The sequence below is a fragment of the Oryctolagus cuniculus genome, chromosome 16, assembly GCF_051225735.1.
Source record: "Oryctolagus cuniculus isolate XC-2025 breed Fujian yellow rabbit chromosome 16, ASM5122573v1, whole genome shotgun sequence".
In the NCBI taxonomy this organism is placed as follows: Eukaryota; Metazoa; Chordata; class Mammalia; order Lagomorpha; family Leporidae; genus Oryctolagus; species Oryctolagus cuniculus.
This window is the reverse complement of record NC_142882.1, coordinates 23,181,357-23,208,832: the sequence shown is the minus strand read 5'-3', so window position 1 is coordinate 23,208,832 and position 27,476 is coordinate 23,181,357. Positions and strand designations below refer to the sequence as shown.

Sequence of the window (27,476 nt, the reverse complement as noted above, 5' to 3'; positions counted from 1 at the left end):
GAATCGGAAACGGCGCCCGGAGCGTGTCGGCGCCATCATGAGTGTGTCGCGGGGCACTGTGCGGGGGCTGGAAGCGCCGCCATCGTGAGTGTGGCGACGCGGCCGCCAAAGGGTGCAAAGGATTCAAGTCTCCACCTCCGCCCTGGCTGGACCCGCGGCGTCTGGTTGACCAGAGAGGTAAAATGGACAACCCCAAAGTTAGAAACACAGTTGCGCGTTCAGTTTCATGCAACCCCACTTCTAGCGGGCTATGTGACCTTGGACTTCACCCTCTATGGGCCCCCCCTCCCAACCTGATGCCCTTTGGGCATTCTGCCTTGTCCTGGGGGGGGGGGGGAGGGCGGTTGCACGGTGGGCTGCAGAGATTGTCATTCTGCTAATGGCAGCTGTCTTCTCAAAGCGAGGCCGGGTGGGGACTAGACTCATTTATAGAAAGGCGAGAGACAGCTAAGGCACCTGTGGTACCAGCGACCGGTCAGGTGCAGAGCTAAGCGCTTCGGATCTGTTATGTCATTTCTCCCCAGAGCTTTATGATGTAGGAGGGCACTGCAGAAAAGCACAGCAGTGAAGCCGCATGGCGACAGTCGCGGCCCATATCCCCATATCGGAGTGTCTGGGAGTGAATTCCACCTCCGCTTCCGATCCGGCTTCCTGCTAGGGTGCCTGGGAGACAGCCATTGATGACTCAAATACTTGGGTCCTGCCACCCGCATGGGAGACCCGGATGGAGCTCCCGGGCACGGGTCAGGGCCTTGGGGACCTGGTGCACCCGCATGGGAGACCCGGATGGAGCTCCCGGGCACGGGTCAGGGCCTTGGGGACCTGGTGCACCCGCATGGGAGACCCGGATGGAGCTCCCGGGCACGGGTCAGGGCCTTGGGGACCTGGTGCACCCGCATGGGAGACCCGGATGGAGCTCCCGGGCACGGGTCAGGGCCTTGGGGACCTGGTGCACCCGCATGGGAGACCCGGATGGAGCTCCCGGGCACAGGTCAGGGCCTTGGGGACCTGGTGCACCTGCATGGGAGGCCCGGATGGATTTGAGATATCTTCTGCTGCTTTTCCAGGCCACAGCAGATAGCTGGATCGGAAGTGGAGCAGCTGAGACTCGAACCTGTGCCCATATGGTATGCCGGCACTAAAGTGGTGGCTTTACCCGCTATGTCACAGTGCCGGCCCCTGGTTCACTCCTCAAATGCCCACACCACCGGGGCTGGGTCAGACATAGGCCAGGAGCCAAGACTGCCATCCGGGTCTCCCAAGCTCTTGAACCATCGCCCACTGCCTCCCAGATGTACTAGCAGGCCGTTGGATCAGAGAGGCAGAGGTGGGGGTCCTAGGCACCCACTGGCTCACTCCCCAAATGGCCACAATGGCCGGAGCTGGGCCGAGCCAAAGCCAGGAGCCAGGAGCTTCTTGGGCCATCTTCTGCTGCTTTCCTAGACCATCAGCAGAGAGCTGGATGGGAAGTGGAGCAGCCGGGACTCAAACTGACGCCCATATGGGATGCCGCAGTTTTACTGACTACACCACAGTGCCGACCCCCCTCCCACCTTTTAAGGATTTGAGGGGGCCGGCACTGTGGCACAGTAGGTTAATCCTCCGCCTGCGGTGCCGGCATCCCATATGGGTGCCGGTTCGAATCCCGGCTGCTCCACTTCCCATCCAGCTCTCTGCTATGGCCTGGGGAAGCAGTGGAAGATGGCCCAAGTCCTTGGGCCTCTACACCCATGTGAAAGACCCAGTGGAAGTTCCCAGCTCCAGGCTTCAGATTGGCCCAGCTCTGGCCGTTGAGGCCATTTGGGGAGTAAACCAATGGATGGAAGACCTCTCTCTCTCTCTCTTCCTTCTCAATGTCTGTAACTCTACCTCTCTAAGAAATAAATAAAGTCTTTAAAAAAAAAAAAAGATTTATTTTAAGGAGCAGTAGAGAGATAGAGGGAAAGACAGAGAAAAAGAGAGATCTTCTGTCTGCTGGTTCACTCCCCAAAATGGCCACAACAGCCCAGGGCTTGGCCACTGCTAAGGCAGGAACCTGGAGCCCCATCTGGGTCTCCTATGCGGGTGGCCAGGGCCCAAGTACTCGAGCCAACTTCTGCTGCCTTCCCAGGGGCCGTTGTGGGAAGCTGTGGCCCTGATGTCATATGGCAGCTTTGCAGGCAGCGGCTGAAGCCCTGCGCCACAACGCTGGGCCCGAGTTGCTTCCTCTTTCTGTGCCTTTAGTGTCTTTTCCCCAGTGGAGATGACATGAATTAAGTGACATGATGTCCACACATGTCCTTGCTGATAGGGAGTTTAAGACACACACACACACACACACACACGCGTTTATTCGAGAGACAGAGAGCAAAGGGGCGGGGCCTGAAGCCAGGAGCCTGGAACTCAATCCAGGTCTCCCATGGGCAGTGTGGCAGGGACCTAAGTACTTGAGCCATCACAGCCACCTCCGAGGGTGGGCATTAGCAGGGAACTGATATTAGAAGCCAGAGCCTAGGCACTCTCTTATGGAACTTCGGCATTTAGAGCTGGGCCAATCCGAAGCCAGCAGCCAGGAGCTTCTTCCAGGTCTCCCTCGCAGGTGCAGGGGCCCAAGGACTTGGGCCATCTTCTACTGCTTTCCCAGGGGTATTAGCAGGGAGCTGGGTCAGAAGAGGAAGCAGCCAGGCGCCCATATGGGATGCCTTTGCCACAGGGGGAGGCTTAGATTTCTGTGCCAGAGCGCCAGCCCCCTAGCAAGTAGCTTTTAAGTTGGGAGGAAACAAGATGGGTAGTCCCCACCCTCCAGCAGGAAGTTCCAAACCCACGTGTCTTGGGCAGGTCAGTAGTGGGCCTGGGAGTCAACTTGGACTTGGCCATCTTCCGGGGGGGGGGGGGGGCAGCAGGTGGGATGCTATTGTTTGGGAGAAAGAGTAGAGCCCCCAGGTCCCCCCCCCCACTTGTCTTTCTTCCTCTTTCTGGGTCTCCCCCACGGGCAGGGAAGGGAGAGGTAGGGAAAGGCATTGTCGGTCCCCCATGCCCCTGGAGACCCAGGAGCCCGGCCCACGCCCCCAGAACCGTATCTTCCCTACCGTCTGTGTCTTCCCCCCCCCTTCCCAAAGGGAACCCCCTACCCCTACCCTCTCGCCTATGGCCGTTTAATTGCAAAAGCGAGGCTGTTTGTGGCAGACCACAAGAAGGGAGGACCCGCTTGATTTTTTTTCTTATTTATTTACAAGTCACAATTACAGACCGGGGTAGGGGGGCATGTTCCATCTGCTGGTTGGAGCCGGGCACTTCCTCCAGGTCACCCACGTGCCCACGCCATCTTCCACTGCTTTTCCAAGCACATTAGCAAGGAGCTGGATCGGAAGTGGAGCAGCCGGGACTCGAACCGGCGCCCATGGAGGGTGCGGGCGCTGCAGACCCCGGCTTACAAGCCCCTTTCCACGACCGGCAGAGCATGACTGCCATCAGGGGAGCCACAGCCTCCAGCCTCCTCTTTGACCCCTCTTGCAGTTCCGCCCCCTCTGCGCGTGCACAGCCGTAAAAAAGAAAAAAAAAATCTTTAAAAAAACAAACTTGACAGAGGTTTCCTACCAGATAGCATCTGCACCAGGTCGCCACCCCTGGCTTTTGTGCACCACCGAGAGTTCAGAAACGAAGCGACTTGCCCCGGGCCACCCAGCAGCTGGCTGACAGGTGCCAGGGGCACCGGGGTGCAGCCCCCGCGGAAGGGGGGCCCCAAGCTGGGCGGGAGAAACAGTTCACGTCTGAACGCAGGTCCCCCACATGCAGGGCAGGCAGCGGGACGGAAGAGCCTTGCCCAGGCCGCCACGCGTCGGGATAGGGGTAGGGTCCCGGCGCCCGGACACCTGCGCCCGCGCGCGGTCTCCAAAGCGCCCCGTGGGGAGCCCGAAGCGCGCGCGAGCCGCCGAGGGCGGGGTCCGGCTGGGGTGCAGTCACGTGACCTGCCCGGAGCGGGGGCTCGCGGCCCCCACCCCTCCAGTAGGCGTCCCCCACAACGCGTGGTCGACCGTCATTGGCCGGTTATGCGGCCAATAGAAATCGGCCATCTGGGAACCCAGCGTTCCGAGGCACAACCTGACGTGCTGGGCCGACCGTCACCCAATGGGTAGGGAGAGCGGTGGCTGCAGACCAATGATAAGGTGGACGGGGCGGGCCTAGAGGCCGGGTCAGGTTGGTGTGAGGGGGCGGGCGGGTATAAAAGCCCTCAGCCGGCGGCGGCGTCCGTCCGTACTGCAGAGCCGCTGCCGGAGGATCGTTTTAAAGGGCCCGCGAGCCGCCGCCCCCTCGGCCCGCCATGCTGCTCCCTGTGCCGCTGCTGCTCGGCCTGCTCGGCCTGGCCGCCGCCGAGCCCGTCGTCTACTTCAAGGAGCAGTTTCTGGACGGAGGTAACGCCGGGGCCCTGGCTCGCCCGGGTCCCCCATAGCCCGGGCCCGCGGTGCGCGCGGCCCTGTAATTACCGCTCCGAGAGGACCAACACGGCGCGGCCCCGGGGGACTCGGAGCCGCGGGCGATCCGCCTCTCGCCTCCCCGGGGGAGTGTGGGGGACGCAGTTGCCGCTCCTGGCGGGAGTTGGGGTTCGCCCAGAGGTTGCCTCGAGACACCCCGGGGGGAGATCGCCGCTCCTGCCTAACTCCCCCCCACCGCACACACCTTGCAGCTCCTGGCAGGTGTTTGGATGGATGGGCGCTGGGGATGTGGGGGGAGAGAGGGTGGTCGGCCTGCCCTGCCCCTGTGACGCCCCCCCACCTCCTCTCAGATGGGTGGACCGAGCGCTGGATCGAATCCAAACACAAGTCCGATTTTGGCAAATTCGTCCTCAGTTCGGGCAAGTTCTACGGCGATCAGGAGAAAGATAAAGGTGAGGTGCCCGGGAGTCGCGTGGGGCTCGGCTTGTTGGAAGGAGCAGTGGTTAGCGCCTCTCCCGCAGGACCAGGGCAGGTGCAGGGGGTGTGTTAGGGAGGGTCCTTGGGATCTGACTCTGACCCTGACCCCGACCCCGACCCCGCCCGCTCCCGTGCCCTCCCAGGGCTGCAGACCAGCCAGGACGCCCGCTTCTACGCCCTGTCGGCCCGATTCGAGCCGTTCAGCAACAAGGGCCAGCCACTGGTGGTGCAGTTCACCGTGAAACACGAGCAGAACATTGACTGCGGGGGCGGCTACGTGAAGCTGTTTCCGGCCGGCCTGGACCAGAAGGACATGCACGGGGACTCTGAGTACAACATCATGTTTGGTGAGGGGCGGAGACGCACCCCTGAGCCGGCCAGCCCCGCGGGGCTCCCCGAGAGCCTGCAGACGGCCCTGGGGTTGGGGGGGACACCTAAGGGACTGGGTTGCAGCCAGCGGAGGTCCTGGTGCTCACATCCGGGGACTTCCTCATTGAGTTCTGGAGCCGATTGTGTTTGAGGGCGAGATGTCTTCCCTTTTGGAAAGAGAGAGGGTGGGGGCACTGAGCCCACTCCCTGTCCCCTCCCCCACCCCAGGTCCTGACATCTGTGGCCCCGGCACCAAGAAGGTTCACGTCATCTTCAACTACAAGGGCAAGAACGTGCTGATCAACAAGGACATCCGTTGCAAGGTGCTTGCCCCCCGCCGTGGGTGTGGCCAGAGGGGTGGCCCGGGCAGCGGTGGCCGCGGGTGGGCGGGGCCCGCTCACCACCCGCCCGCCCCCAGGACGACGAGTTCACACACCTGTACACCCTGATCGTGCGGCCGGACAACACGTATGAGGTGAAGATTGACAACAGCCAGGTGGAGTCGGGCTCCCTGGAGGATGACTGGGACTTCCTACCCCCCAAGAAGATAAAGGACCCAGATGCCTCGAAGCCCGAAGACTGGGACGAGCGGGCCAAGATCGACGACCCCACGGACTCCAAGCCCGAGGTGGCTGCTGGGGCCCAGGGCAGATAGCGTGTGGCGGGTGGGGGACGTGTGTGGCGGGCAGGCACGGGGCGTGTGCTCAGCTGGCCTCACGCACGGGTCTCGACCCCCCAGGACTGGGACAAGCCCGAGCACATCCCCGACCCGGACGCGAAGAAGCCCGAAGACTGGGACGAAGAAATGGACGGAGAGTGGGAGCCGCCGGTGATTCAGAACCCCGAGTACAAGGTGTGCCGCGGGGTCTTGGGCAGGTGGGGGCTCTCCGTGGGGCGCGCGCCCGCTTCCACTCACCCCTCTGTGTATCCTCCCCACCCCCCAACACACACACACAGGGTGAGTGGAAGCCGCGGCAGATCGACAACCCCGATTACAAAGGCACCTGGATCCACCCCGAAATCGACAACCCCGAGTACTCGCCCGACGCTAACATCTATGCCTACGACAGCTTTGCCGTGCTGGGCTTGGACCTCTGGCAGGTGAGATGGCGGGGTGGCCCTCGGGGCTCCGGGGCACCCAGGAGGAGAGGGACCCGTAGACCCGACCTCTTTCCTGAAGCTCCGGTCCTGGTCTGTGGCTGCGGGGCCCTTGCAGAAGCCCCCCTCCCCCCAGAAGGCCTGCTCCCTGTGCTCCCCCCAAGTCCACTGGTTGACCTAGAAGGTCATTGTCATCCGCTCACCTGCTAGAAAGTTGAGCTGGGGCAGGACGGGTGGGGCGGGAGTGGGAGCAGTCCTGGGTGCTCGACTTCCCATCCAGCTTCCTGCAAGTGCACCTGGGAGGCAGAAGATGATGACCCAAGTGCTTGGGTCCCTGCCACGCACATGGGAGACCTGGGATGGGTTCCAGGCCCCTGGCTGCGGGGGGTGGGGGGGCACCCACAGATGAGGATGGATTCCTCTCTCCCCTTTTCCTCTCTTGCTGTGTTTTTTAAATAAATGAGTATGTAAGGGAGGGAAAAAAAGACGTAGCTGGGACTGAATGTAGGTCCTGTAGTCAGTCCCTGAGCCGCTGGTGAGCAAGGGAGTGAGTGCCCATCTCCCCCATGAAGCAGCTGAGGTGTTTGTAGGGAGGCGATGGCGAGTCACTCAGGGTCGCGCAGACAGGTCCCGGTGGGGCAGTGGCTGGGACCCCAGCCCCCCGCCGCCAGGTGCCAGCAGCTCGCCCTGTGATGGATTCCGGGTGGGCGGGCGGTGCCCGCTCTGACCGCCTGTCCCCTGCGTTCCATTCGTTGCGCAGGTCAAGTCGGGCACCATCTTCGACAACTTCCTCATCACCAACGATGAGGCGTACGCCGAGGAGTTTGGCAACGAGACGTGGGGCGTCACCAAGGTGGGGGCCGGGGCGCGGGCTGGGGGGCGGGGCGGGGTGGGGTGGGGACCAGGCGCTGGCTGACCTCTGCTGTCCGCGTGCCCGGCAGACGGCCGAGAAGCAGATGAAAGACAAGCAGGACGAGGAGCAGCGGCTGAAGGAGGAGGAGGAGGAGAAGAAGCGGAAGGAGGAGGAGGAGGCCGAGGAGGACGAGGAGGACAAGGACGACAAGGAGGACGAGGATGAGGACGAGGAGGACAAGGACGAGGAGGAGGAGGAGGCGGCCGCCGGCCAGGCCAAGGACGAGCTGTAGAGAGGCCTCCAGGGCCGCCCGAGCCCTGAGCGCTCGCGCCGCAGAGCCAAATAATGTCTCTATGAGACTCGAACTTTCTCCCCCACCTCTCCCAGGCAGGTTCAGATTCGGGGTGGGTTATTTTGGTTTTGTCCCCCCTCCCCCCATTTTTTTTTTTTTTTACTGGCGTTTGATCTTTGATTCTCCCCGTAAAGCCCCCTCCCCGTCTCTCTCAATCAGCATCTTCCCCTTCCTCCCTGGGTGCCCTGCTCTTTCCCTCAGATGTGTTAGGCCACCCTCTGTAACCCCCAGGAGTGGGGAGCGGTGTGGAGACGAAGCCCCCCCAGGCTGGAGCCTCCCGGGGAGGGGTGGGGGTGGGGGGAGATGGCAGGAGAAAGAGGGGGACGCCTCCGGCCACCCCCCTCAGCCTGCACTGAGGAGGAAGTGGGCTCCCGCCCCCTTGTCCCCCAGGACCGGGCCACTTGCTGGGTGGGGGCAGTGGGTTCCAGCTCGGCTCACACTGCGAATGTAAGAACTTCAAACAAAATTTCTATTAAATTAAGTTTTGTGTCTCCCTCCCGTGTCTCCTTCTGGGGGGCAATGGGACATGGGCACCAAAGGTGGCCTCTTGGGGCGGGAGGCTTGTTCTTGGAGCCAGTGGAGTTAAGGCTTGAGTCGAGGATCACAGGGGTCCTGGGCTATCCCACGCCCCCCCCCCCTCCCCGCCAACAGGAAAAGGGCTGGGAGCGTCCCAGGTACCAACTGGGCGCTCTGCACCAGCCTGACTAGTATATTGGTTGTAGATACTCAGCTCCATGAATGAGGAAACCCAGGTCCAGGTGTTTGAGGGCAGGGATTACACAGCCTTGCCCCCTGGACCCACGGGCTTCGGGGGCCATCTGGGAAGGGGGTGGACCCAAGGTGGAGGGAGCAGATTGAGTGGGTGCCGAGACAGAGAAGGTGGAGGGCTCTGGAGGGTGGGAGGGCGCCCCTCCATGTCCCTTGGGGGCAGTAGGGGGAAGCAGGAAGCCGTCAACAGCCTGGGAGACCTTGCTGGAAGCTTGTAAGGCTGAGGCTTGGCGTGTAGGGAGAAAAGCGGGGTTGGGGGTGGAGGGGTGTCCAGCTTGGGCGGCAGCATTGAGAAAAGCCAGGTATGGGTCAGGTTAGGGAGCCGGGGTGTTAACCACAGCTCCCTACCTCCAGGCACCGCCCCTGGGTCTGAATCCTAACCTCACCTCCATCCAGTCACCACCGCGGCACCATCTTCAGTTTTGGGCACCCTCGAGTCCCTGTCTGTCTTGCACTGGCCTTACATAAGCCTTGACTTCGGATGGCCCTGCAGGGTTCCGGCCAGGGTGGCCAGCCCATAAGGAAGCTCCTTGGGAGTAGGCAGAAAGTGCAAACAAAAGCTTGACTAGGGCCTGGCTGCAAGATGCCAATCCGGCTTCCCGTTAGGCTGCAGGTGATGGTCCAAGTGGGACACCCGGATTCAGTTCCGGGTTGTTGGCTGGCATTTAGGGAAGAGACCCAGCGGATGGAAGCCTTAATACATGGCGGGAAGAAATTTACATTAGAGACATGAATGTTAAATAGTAAGTGAGAAAAAATGTAGTCAAAATCATCCACCAAAACGACAGCGGAGCCATGTTGCGGCCACATGACGTCACCGCTAGCGGGCATGGCGTCACCCAGGAAGCCTGAAGCCGCCTGCAACGCGGGCTTTAGTCTGCGCATGCGTGGCCCCGGTGGCCTCGCGTGCGCATGCCCACCGAAGCCGAAGGGTCGCGCTGGGGTCACGTGCCTCGGTGGTCAGCGCGCGCGCCGCCTGCCCCGGAAGCGGTCGGCGCGCGGCGCGGCTGGGCGCTAAGATGGCGGCGGCGTGAGTTGCATGTTGTGTGTGAGGATCCGGGGCCGCCGCGTCGCTCGGGCCCCGCCATGGCCGTCACCATCACGTTGAAGACGCTGCAGCAGCAGACCTTCAAGATCCGCATGGAACCTGAGGAGACGGTGCGGGCCGGGCTCGAGCCTGGGGTGGGGGAGTGGGGGGGGAGCGGGTGCGACGGGTGCCGGGGGTGGAGTGGGGGCGGGGAGACCGGGCTTCCAACCGGAGGGGTGGGTGGGGAGGAGGACGGCGCGGGGCCGGGCGGGGGCCCGCTGCCCCAGCATCCCCGATCAGCGGCGCTGCAGGGCGAGGCCGCACCCCCGGGGCGCCCGCCAGGGCCCCGGCTCCGGTGTCAGCGCCCTCGCGGGGCGGGGGACTTGCAGGCTCGGGTTCCCGGGCGGGCCCGGCTCTCCGGAGCTCGGCGTTCCCAGCGTCTCCCGGGGACGTCGGGGGGCGAATCATTGACAGGACTGAGCCGGGTGATGACGACAGCGATGACGACATTGACAGTACACGACCTCGATGGTGTTCGGTGGTCCGCGTGTGTTGTAGCGGTGCCTTGGCTGACGCTGCCGAGCAGGCTTTGTCCGCTTTCGCACATGGGGGCAGCCCAGGGCTTGGGCCGGGGGTCCCAGCCGCGAAGGGGGCAGAGGACGGCGGATCCCGGTTGGGTCGTGCGTGCATGCTCGGGAGAGCCCCGCGCGGTCTCAGCCACGCTGCTCTGAGCTGAGAGGGAGACATGAGGACCTAATGGAAACTGGGCGCTTCTGTCCACTTTCTGGCGCAAAATAAAGAGGCTTGGGACCTCCGAGCAGCGGGACTGTCACCCTGTGGGCGGGTTTTTTTTTTTTTTTTTCAAACAAAATGAAGTCTGTATATGTGTGTATCAGGGAGTTCCGGAGCTCGGCAAGTGGGAGACGCGGGCACGCGCGCTTACACACACACACACACACACACACACACGTTTGCCATTAGCCTCAGATGCCCTTAGTAGGGGCTGGCATTAACTTTAAGCTGCTGCCCGCGATATCCGCATCCCATATCCAATCACGGTTCGAGTCCCGGACCCTCCTGACCCAGCTCCCTGCAGATGAGCTCGGGAAGCCGGCGGAAGGGTGGCCCCAAGTGTTTGGGTTCCTGCCACCCCTGGGAGGGCGGGGGAGGGGACACCGGGATCAAGCCTGGCCCAGCCCTGCCCTGGCCTTGTAGCCTATTTGAGGACTGAACCTGCAGATGCAAGATCTGTCTCTCCCTGGCCTTGTGTTTGTCTTTTCAGTAAATAAAGTGAGTACATACATATGTGTTGGTAAACACCGCTGCTGTTGTCCAAAGTGAGCACTGTGGAAATGGGGGACCCCATCTCCCCTTCGCCTTTTCTCCTCACACGGGGCCTCTTTCCCAGGGCAAGGCCTCGCGTGGCGTTCTGTTCCCTGTCTGTAGAAAGCTTCCGCAGGTTGGAACTAGCACCTGCCACGGAGGATGTAGATACGGATGAGGGCCCGGATGTTGGAGGGAATTCCAGTCTCACCTGCTCCGACATCGCGGGGGGACTGGGGGCTCCGGAGCCGGTCCTCTCTGCACCCTAGAAGGGAAGAGAGACGCCGAGGGCTTTGCAGTGACCGGCTGTGCCCTCTCCCTCCAGGTCAAGGTGCTGAAAGAGAAAATAGAAGCCGAGAAAGGCCGTGACGCCTTCCCTGTGGCCGGCCAGAAGCTCATCTACGCTGGCAAGATCTTGAGCGACGACGTCCCCATCCGGGACTATCGCATCGACGAGAAGAACTTTGTGGTCGTCATGGTGACCAAGGTGGGTGGGAGCTGGCCAAGGAGAGATTAGCCCGGGAACCCAGGGCAGGGCCCCGGCTGGGTGGCGTGGTTTGGGTCTGATACGGGATGCCCACGCCCGCCCCCTTTCTGTTGGCTGTCACAGGCCAAGGCTGGCCAGGGCTCCTCGGCACCCCCAGAGGCCTCCCCGACTGCCGCCCCAGAGTCCTCCGCGACCTCGCCAGCAGCCCCTGCCTCAGGCATGTCCCACCCCCCACCGGCCACCCGAGAGGACAAAAGCCCATCGGAGGAGTCGGCGCCCACGACATCCCCGGAGTCTGTGTCCGGGTAAGGCAGGGGACAGCCCTGGGCCGTGTCGTCCCAGCACCTTCCTCCAGTCCCCCCCAGCGCCCTCCGGTGGGGGGAGGGCAGGCCGCCAGGAGCCAGGGTCCGATTTCTCTCTCTTGAATTTGCAGCTCTGTTCCTTCTTCAGGTAGCAGCGGGCGAGAGGAAGATGCGGCCTCCACGCTAGGTGGGTGGGTGGTCCCCAGGGCAGAGCCGTCCGCGGGGGTCTAGTCTAGATGCGGGTGGGCCCCAGTGACCCAGGCCCTGGCATTCCCCCCTGCCCGCCCCGCAGTGACCGGCTCTGAGTACGAGACGATGTTGACGGAGATCATGTCCATGGGCTACGAACGGGAGCGGGTGGTGGCCGCCCTGAGAGCCAGCTACAACAACCCGCACCGAGCCGTGGAGTACCTGCTCACGGTGAGCTGGGGCCGCCCCGCCCGGAGGGCTCCCTGGGCGGCGGGGGGCTGCACGTGGGAACTGACCAGGAGCCCTAACAGGGGATTCCCGGGAGCCCTGAGCCCGAACACGGTTCTGTCCAGGAGAGCCAGGTGTCCGAGCAGCCGGCCACAGAGGCAGGTGAGCGGGCTGGGTGGTGCGCAGGCGAGGGGTGTGCCCCTCCCCGCCAGTGCTCCTGGGAGCCCAGCTTGGCCTCCGTCCCCAGCAGGAGAGAACCCCCTGGAGTTCCTGCGGGACCAGCCCCAGTTCCAGAACATGCGACAGGTGATCCAGCAGAACCCGGCGCTGCTGCCCGCCCTCCTGCAGCAGCTGGGCCAGGAGAACCCTCAGCTACTGCAGGTGCGTGCGGGGGTCGCTCTGCCTGGACAGCCGTGGAGCCCCAACCCCGGCACCATGTGGGGCTGCCCGCTCCCAGCATCACAGACAGCTGGCGCTCTCCAAACAGCGCCATGTGTCTGCGGCCACCCCGTCCCCCGCCCCCAGCCCCCTGTGCTCAGCCGCCTCTGTTCTGCGCCCATACTGGCTGCCCTCGCTTGTCACCTGTCTCCACCTGAATCCAGCCCCCTCATGTCTGTTTGAGCTCCCCACACATTGCTCTCATTTCCGAAGACTGCCTGCCCCCTGCCCCCTGCCCCCAGGTCCTCTGTCTGCAAGGACCAGTGGTCTGTTGTCTACCAGGACACCGCTGGCTCCTTGGCAGAGCGCCTCCAGCTGCCCGGCCACCGCCATGTCCCACCCTGGCTTCCCGAGGGCTGGGCTCCGGCTCTGGCCTTGCTCGCCCTGGCTCTGTGTTCTGTTGGCCCCCAGAGCTGCACTTCCCTGCTCCGCAGGGCGGAGGCCCCTCCTGGGCCCCAGGCTCCGCCCAGATAGGGCTCACAGCGCCCTTGGCAAAGGGACCTGGAGTGGACGAGGGATGCCAAGGGCTTGTGGGTCAGCACCCCTTCCCCTCCCCCCACAGCAAATCAGCCGGCATCAGGAGCAGTTCATCCAGATGCTGAACGAGCCCCCCGGGGAGCTGGCTGACATCTCGGACACGGAGGGCGAGGTGGGCGCCATAGGCGAGGAGGCCCCGCAGATGAACTACATCCAGGTGACACCGCAGGAGAAAGAAGCTATAGAGAGGGTGAGAGGCCGGCCCTGCCAGGTGGGCATGCGTGTGGTGGGCAGGGCCCCGCTCGCTGCCCCTCAACCCTGCTCCTCTGCCCGCAGTTGAAGGCCCTGGGCTTCCCCGAGAGCCTGGTGATCCAGGCCTACTTCGCGTGCGAGAAGAACGAGAACTTGGCTGCCAACTTCCTTCTAAGTCAGAACTTCGACGATGAGTGACGCCAGGAAGCCAGGCTGCCGCTGCCCCCACCCCCCAGCCCCGCTCCACAAAAGTTTTATAAAAGAAAAAAATATATATATATTCATGTTTATTTAAGAAGTGGAAAAAAAATCAAAAATCTTTAAAAAAAAAAACCCTCCCCTGGCTCCCCCCTCCATCCCCCCCCATCTCGGCCGGAGAAGACCCAGGCCAGACAGCTGTCCCCAACCTCTCCAGCCCAGTCTGCTCAGAGGCGCTGGCAGGACCGGGAGGCGACAGATGGGCCCCTCTTGGCCTCTGTCCCAGCTCAGTGCAGCCAGATGGAGAGGCGGCTGCTCGCTTCCCCACCCCCCACCCCCAGCCCTGCCCTCTACCAGAACGAGGGGGGCTGGAGCCCCAAACTTTGATCCTCCATCTGCCCTGCGCCCCCCGCCCCACTCTGGCCTTGGCCTCCAGCCTGGGGGTGGGAACCATCAGCTCTGAAGGCCAAGGCCACCCCCCCACGTGCCCACTCCCCAGAAAAGAACCACGTCTCATAAAAAGGTTTTGAAGTGAATAAAGTTTTAAAAACCAGCCCTTAGGGTCTCTGCCTGCTGGGGCTTCCCCGCCAGCTTGGCTGGGGGCTGGGGGGGCTACGTGAGCACAGGCGATGTGGGAATGCAGGGAGGGGCCTGGGAGCCCACTCCCCCCCCAAAGCTCAGGCCTCGAACCCCAGCCTCACAACGCCGACCCCCCCCCCCCCCGCGCGCGCTCTTGGCCGCGCTCCCCCCTGGTAATTGGCTAATTACTGGAGATGAATGTTGGTCAACAGAGCTCTCTCCTCCACCATCTGCTCCACTCTTGCCGGCTGAGTCGCCCCCCTGCCGGCCCCCCGAAGCCGGTAACCAGCAAGGCCTGGGGTCCCTCTGAGCAGAGCCCCGCGCCGGGCTGGGGTGAGACCAGAGAGAGAGAGCGCTGGGTTTTCAGGGGCTGCCGGGCAGCAGGCTTTATTGGGGGGAGGGGCCGGGATCCGCGGCCTGGGCCGCCGCCGCGGCCAAGGCGGCCACCCGCGCCTCCTTCTTCTGTCTTTGCTTCTCCTCCTTGAGGCGCTTGCGCTGCTGTTTCTCGAGGTCCTGCAGCAGCTCCTGGAAGCGGGCGCTCCTGGGGTCCACGTGGTAGCCCAGGCGCTCCTGGGCCTCGGCCTGCAGCCGCGCGCGCCGCTCCTTGTCGGCCTGCGCCTTCTCCCAGCGCTCCCGCTGCTGCCGCCGCCAGTCCTCGATCATCTGGGGCATCCTGGCCATGCGCTCCGCGATGAGCTGCTCCCTGCCGGGCCGGGGGAGAGGGCGCGCAGGTGAGGGCCAGAGACCGCCGCCCGCGGGCAGAGCAGTGGAGGGACGAGTGAGGGCACAGGCAGGGAAAGGGAGACAGAAACTTGTCCGTGGACTTGGGGCTGCTTGGGAGTCAAGCCGACATGGCCTACGATCACCCGCAGCCCGCGGCCACTGCCCTGGGTAACCGCACACCTCCACGCGGGACCACAGCTACAGTTCCAGACTGGGTGTGTGTGTGTGTGTCCCAAGTCCTGTAACTGTGTAGGTGCCAGTCAGCACGGCGACCCCTGGACACAGGACTCCACCTCCTAGCCACTCCTCGAGCGGACAAGGTTCAACACCAGGGACACAGCGGGGAAAACGGGCGTCGTCCTGACAGCCCTGGGCTTGTCCCCACTCCCCTGCCTTCATGTCACACACCAGCCCAGCCACAATGACCTGTCCCCTTAAGGCACCATCCAACCCCAGGGCCTTTGCACCAGCCGCTTCCTCTATTAGACTCTCCTGGCCATCTCCCCAAGGCCTCTTTAAACCTCGCCACCGCAGAGTAGCCCCACTCTTGGCGCTGTCTGATCTTTCCTAACACTCCTCTGTCGCGATCTGAAATCCATCTCCTTCCCTGTTGTGTCCCCAGGCACCCCGAAATAGGGCCTCGCACACAGTACAGGCTCGGTTAAAGACTGGCTCACGGAGGGGTTGTGGGTGGGCGGGTAAAGCCGCCACCTGTGACACCAGCAGCCCATAGGGGCGCGGGTTCGAGTCCCGGCTGCTCCACTTCCGATCCAGCTCCCTGCTCACGGCCTGGGAAAGCAGCAGCAGATGGCCCAGGTCCTTGGGTCCCTGCCCCCACGTGGGAGACCCGGATGGCGCTCCTGGCTTTGGCCTGGCCCAGCCTGGCCATCTGGGGAATGAACCGGCTGATAGAAGCGCTCGCTCTCTCCCTTTCAAATAAATAAGCCACTCTCTTAAAAAAAAAAAAAAAAAAAAAGACGCGATCACGAAAGACAAAACGAATTCGGTCTACAGCACGCAGAGCGCACGCCCTGCGCGGGGCCTGGAGCGCAGCTCGCCGCCCTGCCCCGCGCCCGCCCGCCCGCCCCACGCACCTCTCCCGCCGGCGCTGCGCCTCGGCCAGCTGCTGCTCACGCAGCGACTCCTGCATGCTCGCCAGGCTCGGGTACCATTCCTTCTCCTCGGCCTCCAGCTCGCGCAGCTGCTCCCGCGACGGCCACAGCGACCCGGGGGCCACCCCGGAGGCGGCGCCATGGCGCGCGAACTGCTTGGCGGCGTGGCGCGGCCCCAGCTGCCAGCGCGGGGTCCGCGGGTCCTCCGGGTCCGGCCACCAGGGCTGCGACGAGCGGCGCGGCGGCGGCGGCGCCCGGTAGCCCCGAGCTCCCGAGGCCAGAGGCGCCGCCAGGCCGAGCAGGCCGCGCACCTGCCGCACGGGCGCCGCCATCTTGGCCGCGCGGGGTCCTCGCGGGCCGGCCGGGGTGGCCGCGGCGCTGCCTGAGCGCGGGGCGCGACGGGGCCCAGGCGGGGCGGAGGGCAATCCTATCCCAATTTTACATATTCAGTTATTTTATAATTTATTCCGTACTTTACCATTCGAACATGTATTGATAGTTATTTTAATCAATTAATAGTCGATTCAATTAGTGATATTTATTTTAATTTTTAATCAATTAAGTTGCAATAAACTTTAATGTATTTGTTTTAATTAATTAAAATTTAATGTATTTTAATTGAATTTTGATGTATTTTAATTTTAATTAAAATTTAATATTAATTTATTTCTATTAATATTTATTTATTTGATTCATGTTTTGGTTGATATTTATTTTTAATTATTTAATTTTAATTTTTTACTTTACCATTTCTTTTATTTATTTTAATTGATTGCTGCTTTTTAAAAATATTTATTGATCTATTTGAAAGGCAGAAGTACAGAGGCAGAGCAGAGCGAGGTCTTCCATCTGCTGGGTCACTCCCCAGATGGCTGCAGTGTCTGGGGGTGGGCCAGGCGGGAGCCAGGAACTCCATCCGGGTCTCCCCATGCCTGGCAGGCGCCCAAGGACTTGGGCCATCCTCCACTGTCTTCCCAGGCCACAGCAGGGAGCTGGCACTCTGACATGGGGTGTGGGCGCCCCAGGCAGCAGCCTAATCCCCTGTGCCTCAACACCCACCCCAGAAAGAGTTTAATCCCACCTGTCTTCCCCTGATTGAGCCTTCTCACCTCACTGGGCTGTTTCTTTATGTTGCTTGGGGGAGAATTGTGTTGTATTTTCTTTTTTTTTTTATAAAATTTTTTTGACAGGCAGAGTGGACAGTGAGAGAGAGAGACAGAGAGAAAGGTCTTCCTTTTTGCCGTTGGTTCACCCTCCAATGGCTGCCACGGTGCAGGGCCCAAGCACTTGGGCCATCTTCCACTGCCTTCCCTGGCCACAGCAGAGAGCTGGCCTGGAAGAGGGGCAACCGGGACCGAATCCGGAGCCCTGACCGGGACTAGAACCCGGTGTGCCGGCGCCGCTAGGTGGAGGATTAACCTAGTGAGCCGCGGCGCCGGCCAATTGTGTTGTATTTTCATGAGAAAGAGAGAGAGAGAGAGAGAGCGAGAGCGAGAGCGAGAGCGAGAGAGAGAGAGAGAGAGAGAGAGATATCTTAAGTCTGCTGGTTCACTCCCCACGTGCCTGCAACAGCCACCCAGGAGCTTCTTCCGGGTCTCCCATGCAGGTGCAGGGGCCCAAGGACTTGGGCCATCTTCCACTGCTTTCCCAGTCCATAGCAGGGAGGTGGATCAGAAGTGGAGCAGCCGGGACTCGAACCGGCGCCAAGTAGGATGCAGGCGGCGGCTTAACCAGCTCCACCACAGCGGCAGCCCACCCCAAAGGTTTTTCAGTGCCCTCATAGATAAGTGTTTACAAGAAAATAGTTGTAATACTTGTGTGGCAGGGGGTCTTTCTTTTAAAAAAAAAAACCCTATTATTAAATATTTACCTATTTATTTATTTGAAAGGCAGAGACAGAGACAGCTCCGAGCCACTTGGTTATGGCCCCCAAATGCCTGCAATATCCCGGGCTGGGCCAGGCTGAAGCCAAGAGCTAGGGACTCCGCGGGGGTCTCCCGCACGGGGCGGGGCGGGGGGCGCCAGGGACCCTAGCACTTGAGCCGGCACCTGCTCCAGGGTGCGCATGCGCAGGGAGCTGGCCGGCAGGCGCCATCCCGGGATCCGCCGCCAGAGGGCGCGCGCGGCCGCCAGCGGGCGCAGCTCCCCGGGGATGCGGGCGCGGGAAGGGCCGGCCCCGCCGCTTCTCACGGCCCCGGCCGACTCCCGCCTCCTCACCTGGGTGCGAGATGCACGCCGTGGAGGTGCCAGGGCTCGGAGCCCCCCCGGGGCTCTCTTGCACTTTGTGTGTTCCCAAGCGGCTCCAACCTCCACTCCCTGCAGGTGGTTCCCACCGCTCTCAATGGCATCCTGGGTCTCTGCGAAAATGTCACCTCCTCCAGGAGGCCTTCCCTGACCACCCTGGGGTCAAAACCCCCTGCGGGAAGAAGACCCAAGCTCCTGGCATCAGCCTGGCCCAGCCCTGGCCAGTGCAGCCATCTGGGGTGGGTACTAGCAGATGGGAGATTCTCTCTCTCTCTCTCCCTCTCCCTCTCCCTCTCCCTCTCTCTCTCTTTCTCGTGTGTGTGTGTGTGTGTGTGTGTGTGTGTGTAGTTCTCACTTTAAATACTTTTTTAAAAGTTTATTTCGAGTGCAAAAAGTGTTTGAAATCCTTGCAAACGAGGGGTCTTTGTAAAGTTTATGGAAAATGGATATTGTAAAAAAAATATAAAAAGCTCCCCGGATTTCCCACATTTCTGTGTCAAAGTAGATTTCTCTTTAAAAATTTTTTAGAAGCAGAGAAAGAAAGACAGAGACAGATCCAGTTCACTGGGAGCCAGGAGTTCCATCCAGGTCTCCCACACAGGTGCAGGGGCCCAAGGACTTGGGCCATCTTCTGCTGCTTTCCCAGGTCACAGCAGAGAGCTGGATCGGAAGTGGAGCAGCTGGGACTCGAACCAGCAGCGCCCATGTGGGAAGGCAGCACACATTGCCAGCCCCATGTCTCTGCATTTTCTAGCATTTTCTTTTTTTCTGGTCCCCAGAGCCCACCCAGCCCCTGGTGTGCCCGACCGGGCTGGGAAGGGATGTGGGAACTCAACAAGTTTGTTTGCTTACCCCCCTCCTCCTTCTGTAGTGGGCTGTCCAGGGAGGTGGGGGCGGGGTGGGGACGAGGGATTAAAAGCAGGTGCAGGGGGCTCGGGGACCACTCCCCAGACAGCAGGGTCGGCTGCTCAAGCTCCCTGAGCCCATTCCCAGACAGACAGATGTTCCCTCGCTGGCTGATCGCACTCCTGGGCCTGCTTAGCAGCGCCCGGCTGCCACTGGCTTGGGGCAAACCCAGACCCCAGGTGTCCCCGCCTCTGCCCTGGGCTGTGACCAATCAGACCCAGGCTGTGGTGGGAGAGGTCCCGGCCCCGGAGGTGCCAGCCCCAGCCCTTGGCAGCTGGAAGGTCTTCCTGAGTTTGCAGAAAATCGGAAGGCTGGGGGTGGGCGGGCTGCAGAGGACGCCGGAAGTGACGGCCACCCCCGTGCCTCTGCCCCTCGACCCTCAGGAGGTGACCCAGGAGGTGTGTAAGGCTGTGCCCTTCACGCAGGTGAGTCGGGGCACGGGGTGGGGGCGGGGGGAAGGCCTGGATCTCAGCGTGGGTCCAGCCCCAGACAGATCCAGCTGCAAGGCTCTCGCATGCTTCACCTGTTTCTGAGCCTAACTCTCCGCCCTGGCCCAAGGGGCCCTTGGACGGCCCGTCCAACTCTCCCACCCGTCCCTTCCCGCGGGTGCCCAGCGTGTCTGGTCTCCGTTCAGCCACCAGAGGGTGCCCGAGAGCAGCCAGTCTCCTGGCCCCAGCCCAGGAATCCCGCCCGGATTCCATTCCACCACCAGCCGCCTTGCTTTTCTTCAGACAAACCAACGGCCTGGCTGCCCCAGGGCCTTTGCACAGGCTGGGCCTCTTGCCACCACGTGCTCGTTCTCCAGCCAGACTTCCTGTGCCCCCCCCTTTGCTTGTGTTTTACATTTTATTTATTTGAAAGGCAGACACACACACACACACACACACAAAGAGAGAGAGCTTCCATCCACTGGTTCACTCCCCAAAGAGCCAGGGTGGTTCCAGACCAAAGCCAGGAGCCAGGAGTTCCATCCGGGTCTCCCACATGGGTGGCCGGGCCCCAAGCCCTTGGACCATCTTCCGCTACCTCTCAGGCACATTTGCAAGAAACTTATTTTAGAAGTGGAGCGGCCGGGACTCCAGCCAGCACTCATATGGGATGCAGGAGGCAGGTTAACTCACTGCACCAGAATCCGAGGCAGGATTTGAACCCAGGACATACGATCCTAACCCCAGCTCCCACCTCTCTCCAGCTGGACGGCCCTAACCTGCGTGTCCCTTCTTCTGCCCCACCCCCACCCCCAGGTGCTGTCCCGGCCCGGCTGCTCCACTGCCCGCGTGCACAACCATATCTGCTTTGGCCGTTGCACCTCGCTCTACGTGCCCGGCTCAGACCCCACCTCGCTCGCCCTCTGCAATGGCTGCGAACCCGCCCGCCAGCGGCGGGCGCCCGTGGTGCTGTGGTGTCGAGGGGGCGGCGGCCGAGCTTTCCCGCGGCGAGTGAGGATGTCCACTGTGCTCATCGACAGCTGTCAGTGCAGCCCCAAGGCGTGAAACCGCAACACCTTGGGGTGGTGGTGGGACCTCCAGTGACTGCGCGGGGGAGGGGAGGGATGTCAAGAGACCAAGGGACGCAGGGACAGACAGCCAGGTTCCCAGAGTGCACCCCTCCCCTGCTCCCCTGGACACAGCCCCCAGCCCTGGCCGGCCGGCCGTGGCCGTGGGGTTGAACTGAGAATAGTCTTAGCGCTGCTTACTCAGGGACAGGTGCTCATTTGCATAGCCCTCACAGCAGCCCAATGAGAGAGGGTCTTTCTCTTGCCCCTTTGGTTGGCTCCGCCCCTCACCCATCACAGCTGCCCGGCTCTGGATGGGTAACACAGAGGGCCAGCTGGCTCTTGATTTTGCAAGATGTTCCCTTGGAATCTAGGTTCTGGGTTCTAGAAGCTGCGTTCTAGTTCTTTTTAATGAATCCCTTGAAAGGGAGAGAGAGAGAGAGAGAGAGAGAGAGAGAGAGAGAGAACGCTTCTGTCCACTGGTTCCCTCCCCCAAATGCCTGCAACAGCCAGGGCTGGGTCAGGCGGAAGCCAAGAGCCTGGAACTTCGATCATCCGGGTCTCCCACGTGGGTGCAGGGGCCCAAGCCCTGGAGCCATCCCCTGCTGCTCTCCCTGCGCATGCGCGGAGCTGGCTTGGACGCACTCCGAGGGGGCTGGGCAGAGGGAAGCGCCAACCCAGACACACTGACCCGGAATGGGGGCACCCTTCCTCCCGCCCAGAGGCATCACAACTCCAGCCCCCTAGGCGGCGGCCAGGTTTAACCACTAGGCTGAACTCTCTCTCAGGAGGGTGTGGGGGGGCGGGGGGGCATGGGTTGGGGGGACCAAGATGATGACACTCTCCCAAATTCAAGGAGGACGTATGGACCCACCCGGATCAGGAAATGTGGCCATGACCTCATTCTAGGGATACACCCCAATAAATAAATAAACAAACAAACCAAGGCAAGTCCAGGTGTTGGAGACAGGTGGAGGCTCCCAGCTAGCGGCTGCTGGCCTGGGTGTTGACGGAGTTGACTGGACACAGCCCCACGCCCACCTCAGGACTCCTAAGGCTTGGCCCAGCCCTGCTCTGCGTGTGTGTGTGTGTGTGTGTGTGTGTTTATTCCCGGAGAGTGGGTGAGCTGCGGCCGTCCCCAGCTGGGGCACAGGGGCTGTCGCAGGCGGGGGCAGCCTGGCTCTGGATGGCAGATGGGCCTGTCTGGCACAGAAGTGGGGACATGTGGCACAGTCAGCTTTCTCTCCAAATGCCCCCTGGAGCGTGGGGGCTTGGTGCGGGCCCGGGGGACGAGGGGACGGTCGGGGCGCGTGCTTGCACGGGGCGGGGGGAAGGGATGGGGAGCCAGCCAAGTACACCCCCACCCCCCTTCAACTCTCTTCCTGATTCAGGAAGGAAAGCTGCAGGTGAGGGGAACAGGCAGAGGGGACCCCAGGAAACAGATGGGCCGGTGACCTGTGACCCTGCCGGCCTGCGCAGAGGGCTGAGAACAGGCAAGGCTGGTCACTCCCAGCGCTCTGCTTAGAGGACCCTGGAAGAAACAAAGATGAGACACCCAGGGGTGGGGAGTGGGAGGAGCGTACTCTCCTCCTCCGTCCGGGGTTCACTGCCAACCCCAGGTGGTGTCCAACCCCCAGGCACCCCCTTCTTTGTCGGGCATGAGTTGCCTGCTTCTCCCACTCCCCGCCCCCACCACCGATCAGCTGTGCCTACCTCCTGCCAGCCATGGGAGCCAGCTGGGAACCTTAGTGCCAGGGTTGGGCCCCCAGAGTCCCTGCTGCCCCCCTCCCGGGCACTGCTGGCCCCACCCCCAGCGCCCCAGGCCCAGCAAATGGGTGGGTAATGAGAGCCGGGGGAGTGGGGGAGGGGCTGGGCTGCAGGTGCCACAGGCAACTGGCACGGGGGCTGCTAATCAGGTTTGCCAACGCCATCTGTCACCGCGCGAGCATCTGGGGCTCAAGGTGACCCTGTCACCCTCAGTTACAATTACGAATTTGGCATCTGTATTAGAGCTTGCCAGCCGGCCGGGCAGAAGAGAGCTGGGGCGGGCATGGGGTGGGGGGCGGTGGTGCACAGCGGGCCCCATCCCCGGGGCCCCGTTCCCAGGGGTTGAGGGGTTGCCAAGGCATGGAGCCTGGCGGTGCTTGGGGGAGTGTGTGTGTGTGTGTGTGTGCATGCGTGTGCATGCATGGGAGTGCATACACACACACACACACACACACCCCTGCAGCCTCACTTCTGCCTGTGACAGCGACCAGGTGACGTCGTGGGTGACTGTGTGGGTGTTCAGATGAGTTTGTGACTGCCCGCTGAGAGAGGAGCCGATGGTGGTTCCAGGGCTTTTTGGGGGGGGCTGGTGTGTATCATGGGGTGTGGCTATGCGGGTCACTCCAGGCTCCTCCTTTTGCCCCTGTGGCTTGCCCCTGCCCCCTTCCCCATCACGGCTTCCTGGAGAGAGAGAGAGAGAGAGAGAGAGAGGGAGAGGGAGAGGGAGAGAGAGAGAGAGAGAGAGAGAGAGAGAGAGAGAGAGAATCTTTGGTCTGCTGGTTCACTCCCCAGATGCCTGCAATAGCAAGGCTGGGCCAGCCCAAAGCCAGGAGCCTGGAACTCCATCCAGATCTCCCACATGGGTTGGGGGGCCCAAATGCTTGGGCCATCACTCGCTACCTCCCAGGGTGCACAGTAGCAGGAAGCTGGAATAGAGACAGAACTTGAACCCAGGCACTGATATAGGATGTGGGTGTCCCAACGGGCATATTAACCACTAGGCCAAAATACCTGTCCCAGATTTCTAGTTCTGAATCGTGGAGGGAGGGAGCGGTCTAAAAATAATGGAGCACAATTTCTTTGGACCTGGCCTTCCAAATTCTTGGGTCTAGAGTCTCCATCTGGGTATCATTGGAATTCTGGACTCTGGGATCTGAACTGCACGCTGCAATCCGGGTTCCCACTTCTGGGCTCCGGGATGGGGGCTCTGTGTGACCAGCGAGGCCCACCCCTTGTACCCCACTCTTCAGAGACTTCGAGGTGGGAGCGCTCCTCTCTCCCGGGCAGGTGGCTGCAGAGACCACATGTAGCCACCAGGGGCCGCCCTTGGCCCAGGTTTGGGCCCAGCTGCTTCAAACGTGGGCCAGTTTGATTTGGCCTTTTGAGGGGGCTAGGGGATTGGGCTTTATCTGCCTCTCCCCTGTTTGTCCTCGTCTCCACTGGGGCGTTGGTGTCTGGTGGCTCCAACCTGCACCCCCATAGAACCCAGCACAGGAGCAGAGCGCAAGGGGCCTGTGCCCACAAGCTGTCCCTGGGTCTCTGAGTGTATCCACAGGTGTGACCCGGCCCCTAGGGGCAAAGTGTCTCCTCTGGCGTCTGCGAGGGGCTGGGTCTGTGCTGAGGACATCCGGAGAGTTAGGGCGCGGGTCCCCAGCAGAGGTTGCGTCTCCGTGTGGTTGAGCCTTCTTAGGAGTCAGGATGGTGGATCGGGACTGGGGTGGGTGGGTCCAGAGACCCTCGGAGCAGGGACCTGGTTTCTAGTCTCTGCCGCATTGTCCCCGGGGTCTCGCTGTGTCTCCACGGTGGGGCCTGTTGCTACTTTTCAGCGTTGTCTCTGTCTTTACCTGGGGCGCCGGTCCCACAGCCAGGTACAACCCCGGGGGGCAGTGGGGGCTCTAAGGGTCTCAGCCCTTCCTCTGCCCCCGGATCCCGGGTTCTGCCCGTCCTTTGCCTCGTCCGCCCATCTTTGCCTTGCTTTTTCTCGCTTGTGCCATCTCTCTGCGCCAACTCTTGGGCTCTCCTTGTCTCTGCGTCTCCCCATCTCCGTCCCCTCCCCACGGCTCCGGGTGGGTCTGGGACAGCCCGGGGGCCGGGCGCCGCGGCGAACAATGCCCCATTCACGCGGCGCGCCGGCGCCATGGCAACGCGCCCGCCCCGCCCTCCCCGCGCGGGCCGCGCGTGCCAAGAGGATGCCATGGTTACGTCAGGCGCGTGCCCGCCCAAGCGCACCTGCAGGGTCCCGGCCAGCAGGGGGCGCCCGGCCGCAGCCGCTGCCCTGAGTCGGGAAGGAAAGGCGGGGTGGTGGGGTGGTGCTCAGTGCCTTAGTTTCCCCGTCTGCAAAGTGCGGACAGAGGGAGATCACAGAGTGTATGTGTTTTCGGGGGAATGCAGACAGAGAGGAGGGGGGTGCTCTTTGGGGATGGTTGTGTGTTTGTGGGTTTGCATTGGAAGAGAACTCTACAGGGAGACTAGATAAAGGTGCAAATGCATGGGTCTGTGTGCGTTTTGCCAGAGCTACTTGGTTGTATGTGGGTGTGGCTGTAGGTGCCTGTGTTTGGAAATGTGTGTATTTGCTTGCCATTGTGACAGTGTGTGTGTGTGCACTGTGTGTTTGTGTGTGTGTGAGATGGGGGCGCTCATGTTGTTGGTGTATTGTTGGGTGCACTTGCAGACTGCATGTTGTTGGGTAAGTTGTGTGTGTGTTGATTGTTGTCTGTGTGCCTGCGTGTGTGTTCACAACCTCACACGTGTGCAGCTGGGGATGGGTTCCAAGGGTTGTGGGTCCTGGCCGAGCCACCCTCCACCCCCACCCTGCTGCCTCCCCACCTGAGAACCTCCTGGCACAGAAGGGGTGCACAGCTGCCTGGGACCTCCCACTCCCTACAGGTTCAGGAGAGCCCCAGCTGATGAATATTCATGAGGTGGGGGGGCTGGCACCCACTGCCAACAGCTGCGCGTCCATTAGCCCCCCCTTCCCTGTTCTACTTGCACCAACTGCAGAGAGAGAGGAGAGCGGTGTGGGCCTGGCTCTGTGCTTGTTTGCAAGACTTGGAGGCTGGGGGGGGGTGCGGGGGTCCCAGGGACAATCCTGGGGACCGTGTCAGCATGCCTGGCTGCTTGTTGGGACAGCAAAGGGGCTGTCTCAATGTTGTGACAGGCCACTGGGGAGAGCGACTGTTGTGTGACAGGATGTCCTTGTAAACGTTGGTGCTGTCACCCACTGCTTCGCCATAGCTCTGTCCGGGGGAGTGAGGGACGCTGTGCGTCGCAGTGTGGGTGACATGTGAGTGTGTGTTCGCGCGTGGGGACTTTGCGCCGGGACACGTGGCGACCACGACAGTGAGGGGGCTGTCGTGGTGTTGCAGCTGCTGGGTGGACGGCAGACCCTAGGGGTGGGCAGGGACTTGAGGATGCGGGGGGTCACAAGCTACTTCCCTACTTTGTGATGAAGTGAGGCAGCAGTGACTTGATGTGGTCCCCGGGGTGTGCCTGATGCCGCCTGGGGGGTTGTCCAGCGTGTCGGACTCTGTGTGTGTGTGTGTGTGTGTGCGCACGCCACCTGCACGGATAGTATTTGTACATGTGGTTGAGTGCGACACAAGGGGGTGGTTGTATAAGACGCCTAGGACTGCACCCCAAATCCTTAGGTTGCAGAGGGCTCCCTGGGGAGCATGCATTGCCCTGAGCCAGCAACACATCTTCGTCCCTCTGTCTTTCCCTCCACTGGCTGGGTTGGAATGAGTACTTTCTCCGAGCAGCTGGGACCAGCCAGAGGCGGCGTGTGGCCTCTGGAGGGGGGGACCCCGGTCAGTGGCTGGGTGGCCCCTCGGGGGCGCCCAGACCCAGCACACGTGTCAGTCAGGGATCTTGTGCGGCTGGGCTCACACACACACACACACACACACACACCCGGGATCCCCACACCCTGGGGCGGCTGAACCAGCACTACTGGCGGGCCCCTGGGGCAGCACACAGAGGCCCCATTCAGTAGCCTGGGCCAGGTTTCCAGGGCGGGGAAGGTCTCAGGCCCTGCCGGCTGCAAATGAAACATTTCCCCAACTCCTTCCCTTTCCTCGGTCTCCGACACCATCAGCCCCGGGAAGCTGCCTGGGCTGGTGTGCGTGCTTGTGTGCAGGGAAGGTCTTTGTGTGTGACGTGTGTGGGTGTGATTGTGTGATTGTGTGTGTGTCACTCTGGATGGCCGAGCGACCCTGTATCTCTGTGGGATTCTGACTTTTATAGGATCCTACAGAAGAGGGGGAGGAGGAGGAGGAGGAGGGAGGGAGAGGAGGAGGAGGCGGCGCCGGCGGCAGGGGTCTGCATTTCCGTGGGGCTTTGTGCCTGGTTGTGAGTGTGAGTGTGGTCGTGCAGGTTCCATCAGGTCTGTCTTAGGGGTGAGGATCTGAGTCCTCAGGCTCAGCACTAGCTAAAAGCTCCCAGCATGGGGGTTGGGGGAAGAAGGAAGAAGCGTAGGACCAAAGCAAGGACTCCAGGATAGGGCACAGAGCATGGCCATCAGGCTGGGTGGGGGCAGGGCATCAGGCCTTCCTGGAGAATGGGGGGCCCTATTCTGCCCTGAGGGGGCTTAGAGCACCCTTTTCTCCCAGCCCACAGCACCTACAGCCTGGCACCCGGCTTATTCCATAAGCCAGATGTCTGCTGCTTCCACCCCCTGAGAAACCTGCCCAGCTGCCCAACAGCCTTGGAATCTAACACCTCCTACCTCTCCTTCCGTGGCCCCAGCCCTAAGGTGCCAGAGCCCAGATGTTTCAGCCCTTCCCTGCCCCCCAGCATCCTGGCCAGGTAGTACCATGGGCTTGCTTCCCAATCCTTCTCCCTCCCTTCTCCCTCCACCCCACACACCTGCATGGGAAAAACACACCTGCTGCCAGCCACAGCCAGGTGGGCAGCCCAGGCAGGAAGGAATGTGGGGCATTCCAGCTGTGGCAGCCCAGCTGTGCCAGCCTCCTGGCAGCAGCACTTGTGTGATTTCTCAAAGGCCAGGTGTGCCCCAAGACCTGGGCTGCTTAGAGGAGTCAGGGTGGTCTCAACAGCAGTTCCCCCTGACTCCTATAACAGTGCTCCCAGCTGGCAGCTGGGAGTGTTGGGGGCATCTCGGGTGTGGAGGAGTGACTGCATGACTAGGAAGGTGTGTGTCTCGGCTGTGTGAGCATGGGTAGATGCGTGTGTGTGTGCGAATCCAAGGAGGACAGTGTGTGTGTGTGTGTGTGTGTCCATGGAGAGTTTTGTATGTGGTGCGAGTGTGTTACCTGAGGGGAAGAGGGATGTTGTGTGTGTGAGGGATAGATGTTGTTTGTAGGGGAGAAAAATGGGTGTTTGTGTGAGCTAAGGATGGTTGTGCATGTGTATAAGCTAAGGATGGTGTGTGTGTGTGAGCTA

General features: G+C 61.8%; 4 protein-coding genes across 6 annotated transcripts; 3 read left to right on the top strand and 1 right to left on the bottom strand.

Annotated features, from left to right (window-relative positions):
- Positions 1-23: 23 nt before the first annotated feature.
- Positions 24-8,054, top strand: CALR (calreticulin). 2 transcript variants are annotated; one of them, XM_070058398.2, is made up of 10 exons: positions 24-177; positions 4,243-4,391; positions 4,763-4,864; positions 5,033-5,236; positions 5,487-5,581; positions 5,677-5,886; positions 5,998-6,111; positions 6,216-6,359; positions 7,117-7,209; positions 7,298-8,054. In XM_070058398.2, the coding sequence occupies exons 2-10, from the start codon at positions 4,301-4,303 to the stop codon at positions 7,499-7,501; spliced, it is 1,257 nt and encodes a 418-aa protein (XP_069914499.1). In that variant the 5' UTR covers positions 24-177; positions 4,243-4,300; the 3' UTR covers positions 7,502-8,054.
- Positions 8,055-9,325: 1,271 nt separating this feature from the next.
- Positions 9,326-13,803, top strand: RAD23A (RAD23 nucleotide excision repair protein A). Of its 2 annotated transcripts, none has more exons than XM_070058850.2 (9): positions 9,326-9,487; positions 11,005-11,166; positions 11,290-11,471; positions 11,600-11,655; positions 11,761-11,888; positions 11,969-12,047; positions 12,136-12,266; positions 12,886-13,050; positions 13,137-13,803. In XM_070058850.2, the coding sequence occupies exons 1-9, from the start codon at positions 9,416-9,418 to the stop codon at positions 13,248-13,250; spliced, it is 1,089 nt and encodes a 362-aa protein (XP_069914951.1). In that variant the 5' UTR covers positions 9,326-9,415; the 3' UTR covers positions 13,251-13,803. The 2 variants fall into 2 exon arrangements, with proteins under 2 accessions (XP_069914951.1, XP_069914950.1); XM_070058849.2 differs by having other exon boundaries at positions 12,133-12,266.
- A 386-nt stretch (positions 13,804-14,189) lies between these two features.
- GADD45GIP1 (GADD45G interacting protein 1) lies at positions 14,190-16,025 on the bottom strand. The gene is made up of 2 exons (XM_051831340.3): positions 15,647-16,025; positions 14,190-14,532 (listed from the first exon to the last, which is right to left on the bottom strand). The coding sequence occupies exons 1-2, from the start codon at positions 15,994-15,996 to the stop codon at positions 14,217-14,219; spliced, it is 666 nt and encodes a 221-aa protein (XP_051687300.1). The 5' UTR covers positions 15,997-16,025; the 3' UTR covers positions 14,190-14,216.
- A 1,704-nt stretch (positions 16,026-17,729) lies between these two features.
- Positions 17,730-21,229, top strand: DAND5 (DAN domain BMP antagonist family member 5). The gene is made up of 3 exons (XM_089315602.1): positions 17,730-17,907; positions 18,902-19,239; positions 20,059-21,229. Exons 1-3 carry the CDS (start codon positions 17,730-17,732, stop codon positions 20,305-20,307), a joined length of 765 nt encoding a protein of 254 aa, XP_089171728.1. The 3' UTR covers positions 20,308-21,229.
- The last annotated feature ends 6,247 nt before the right edge of the window (positions 21,230-27,476 follow it).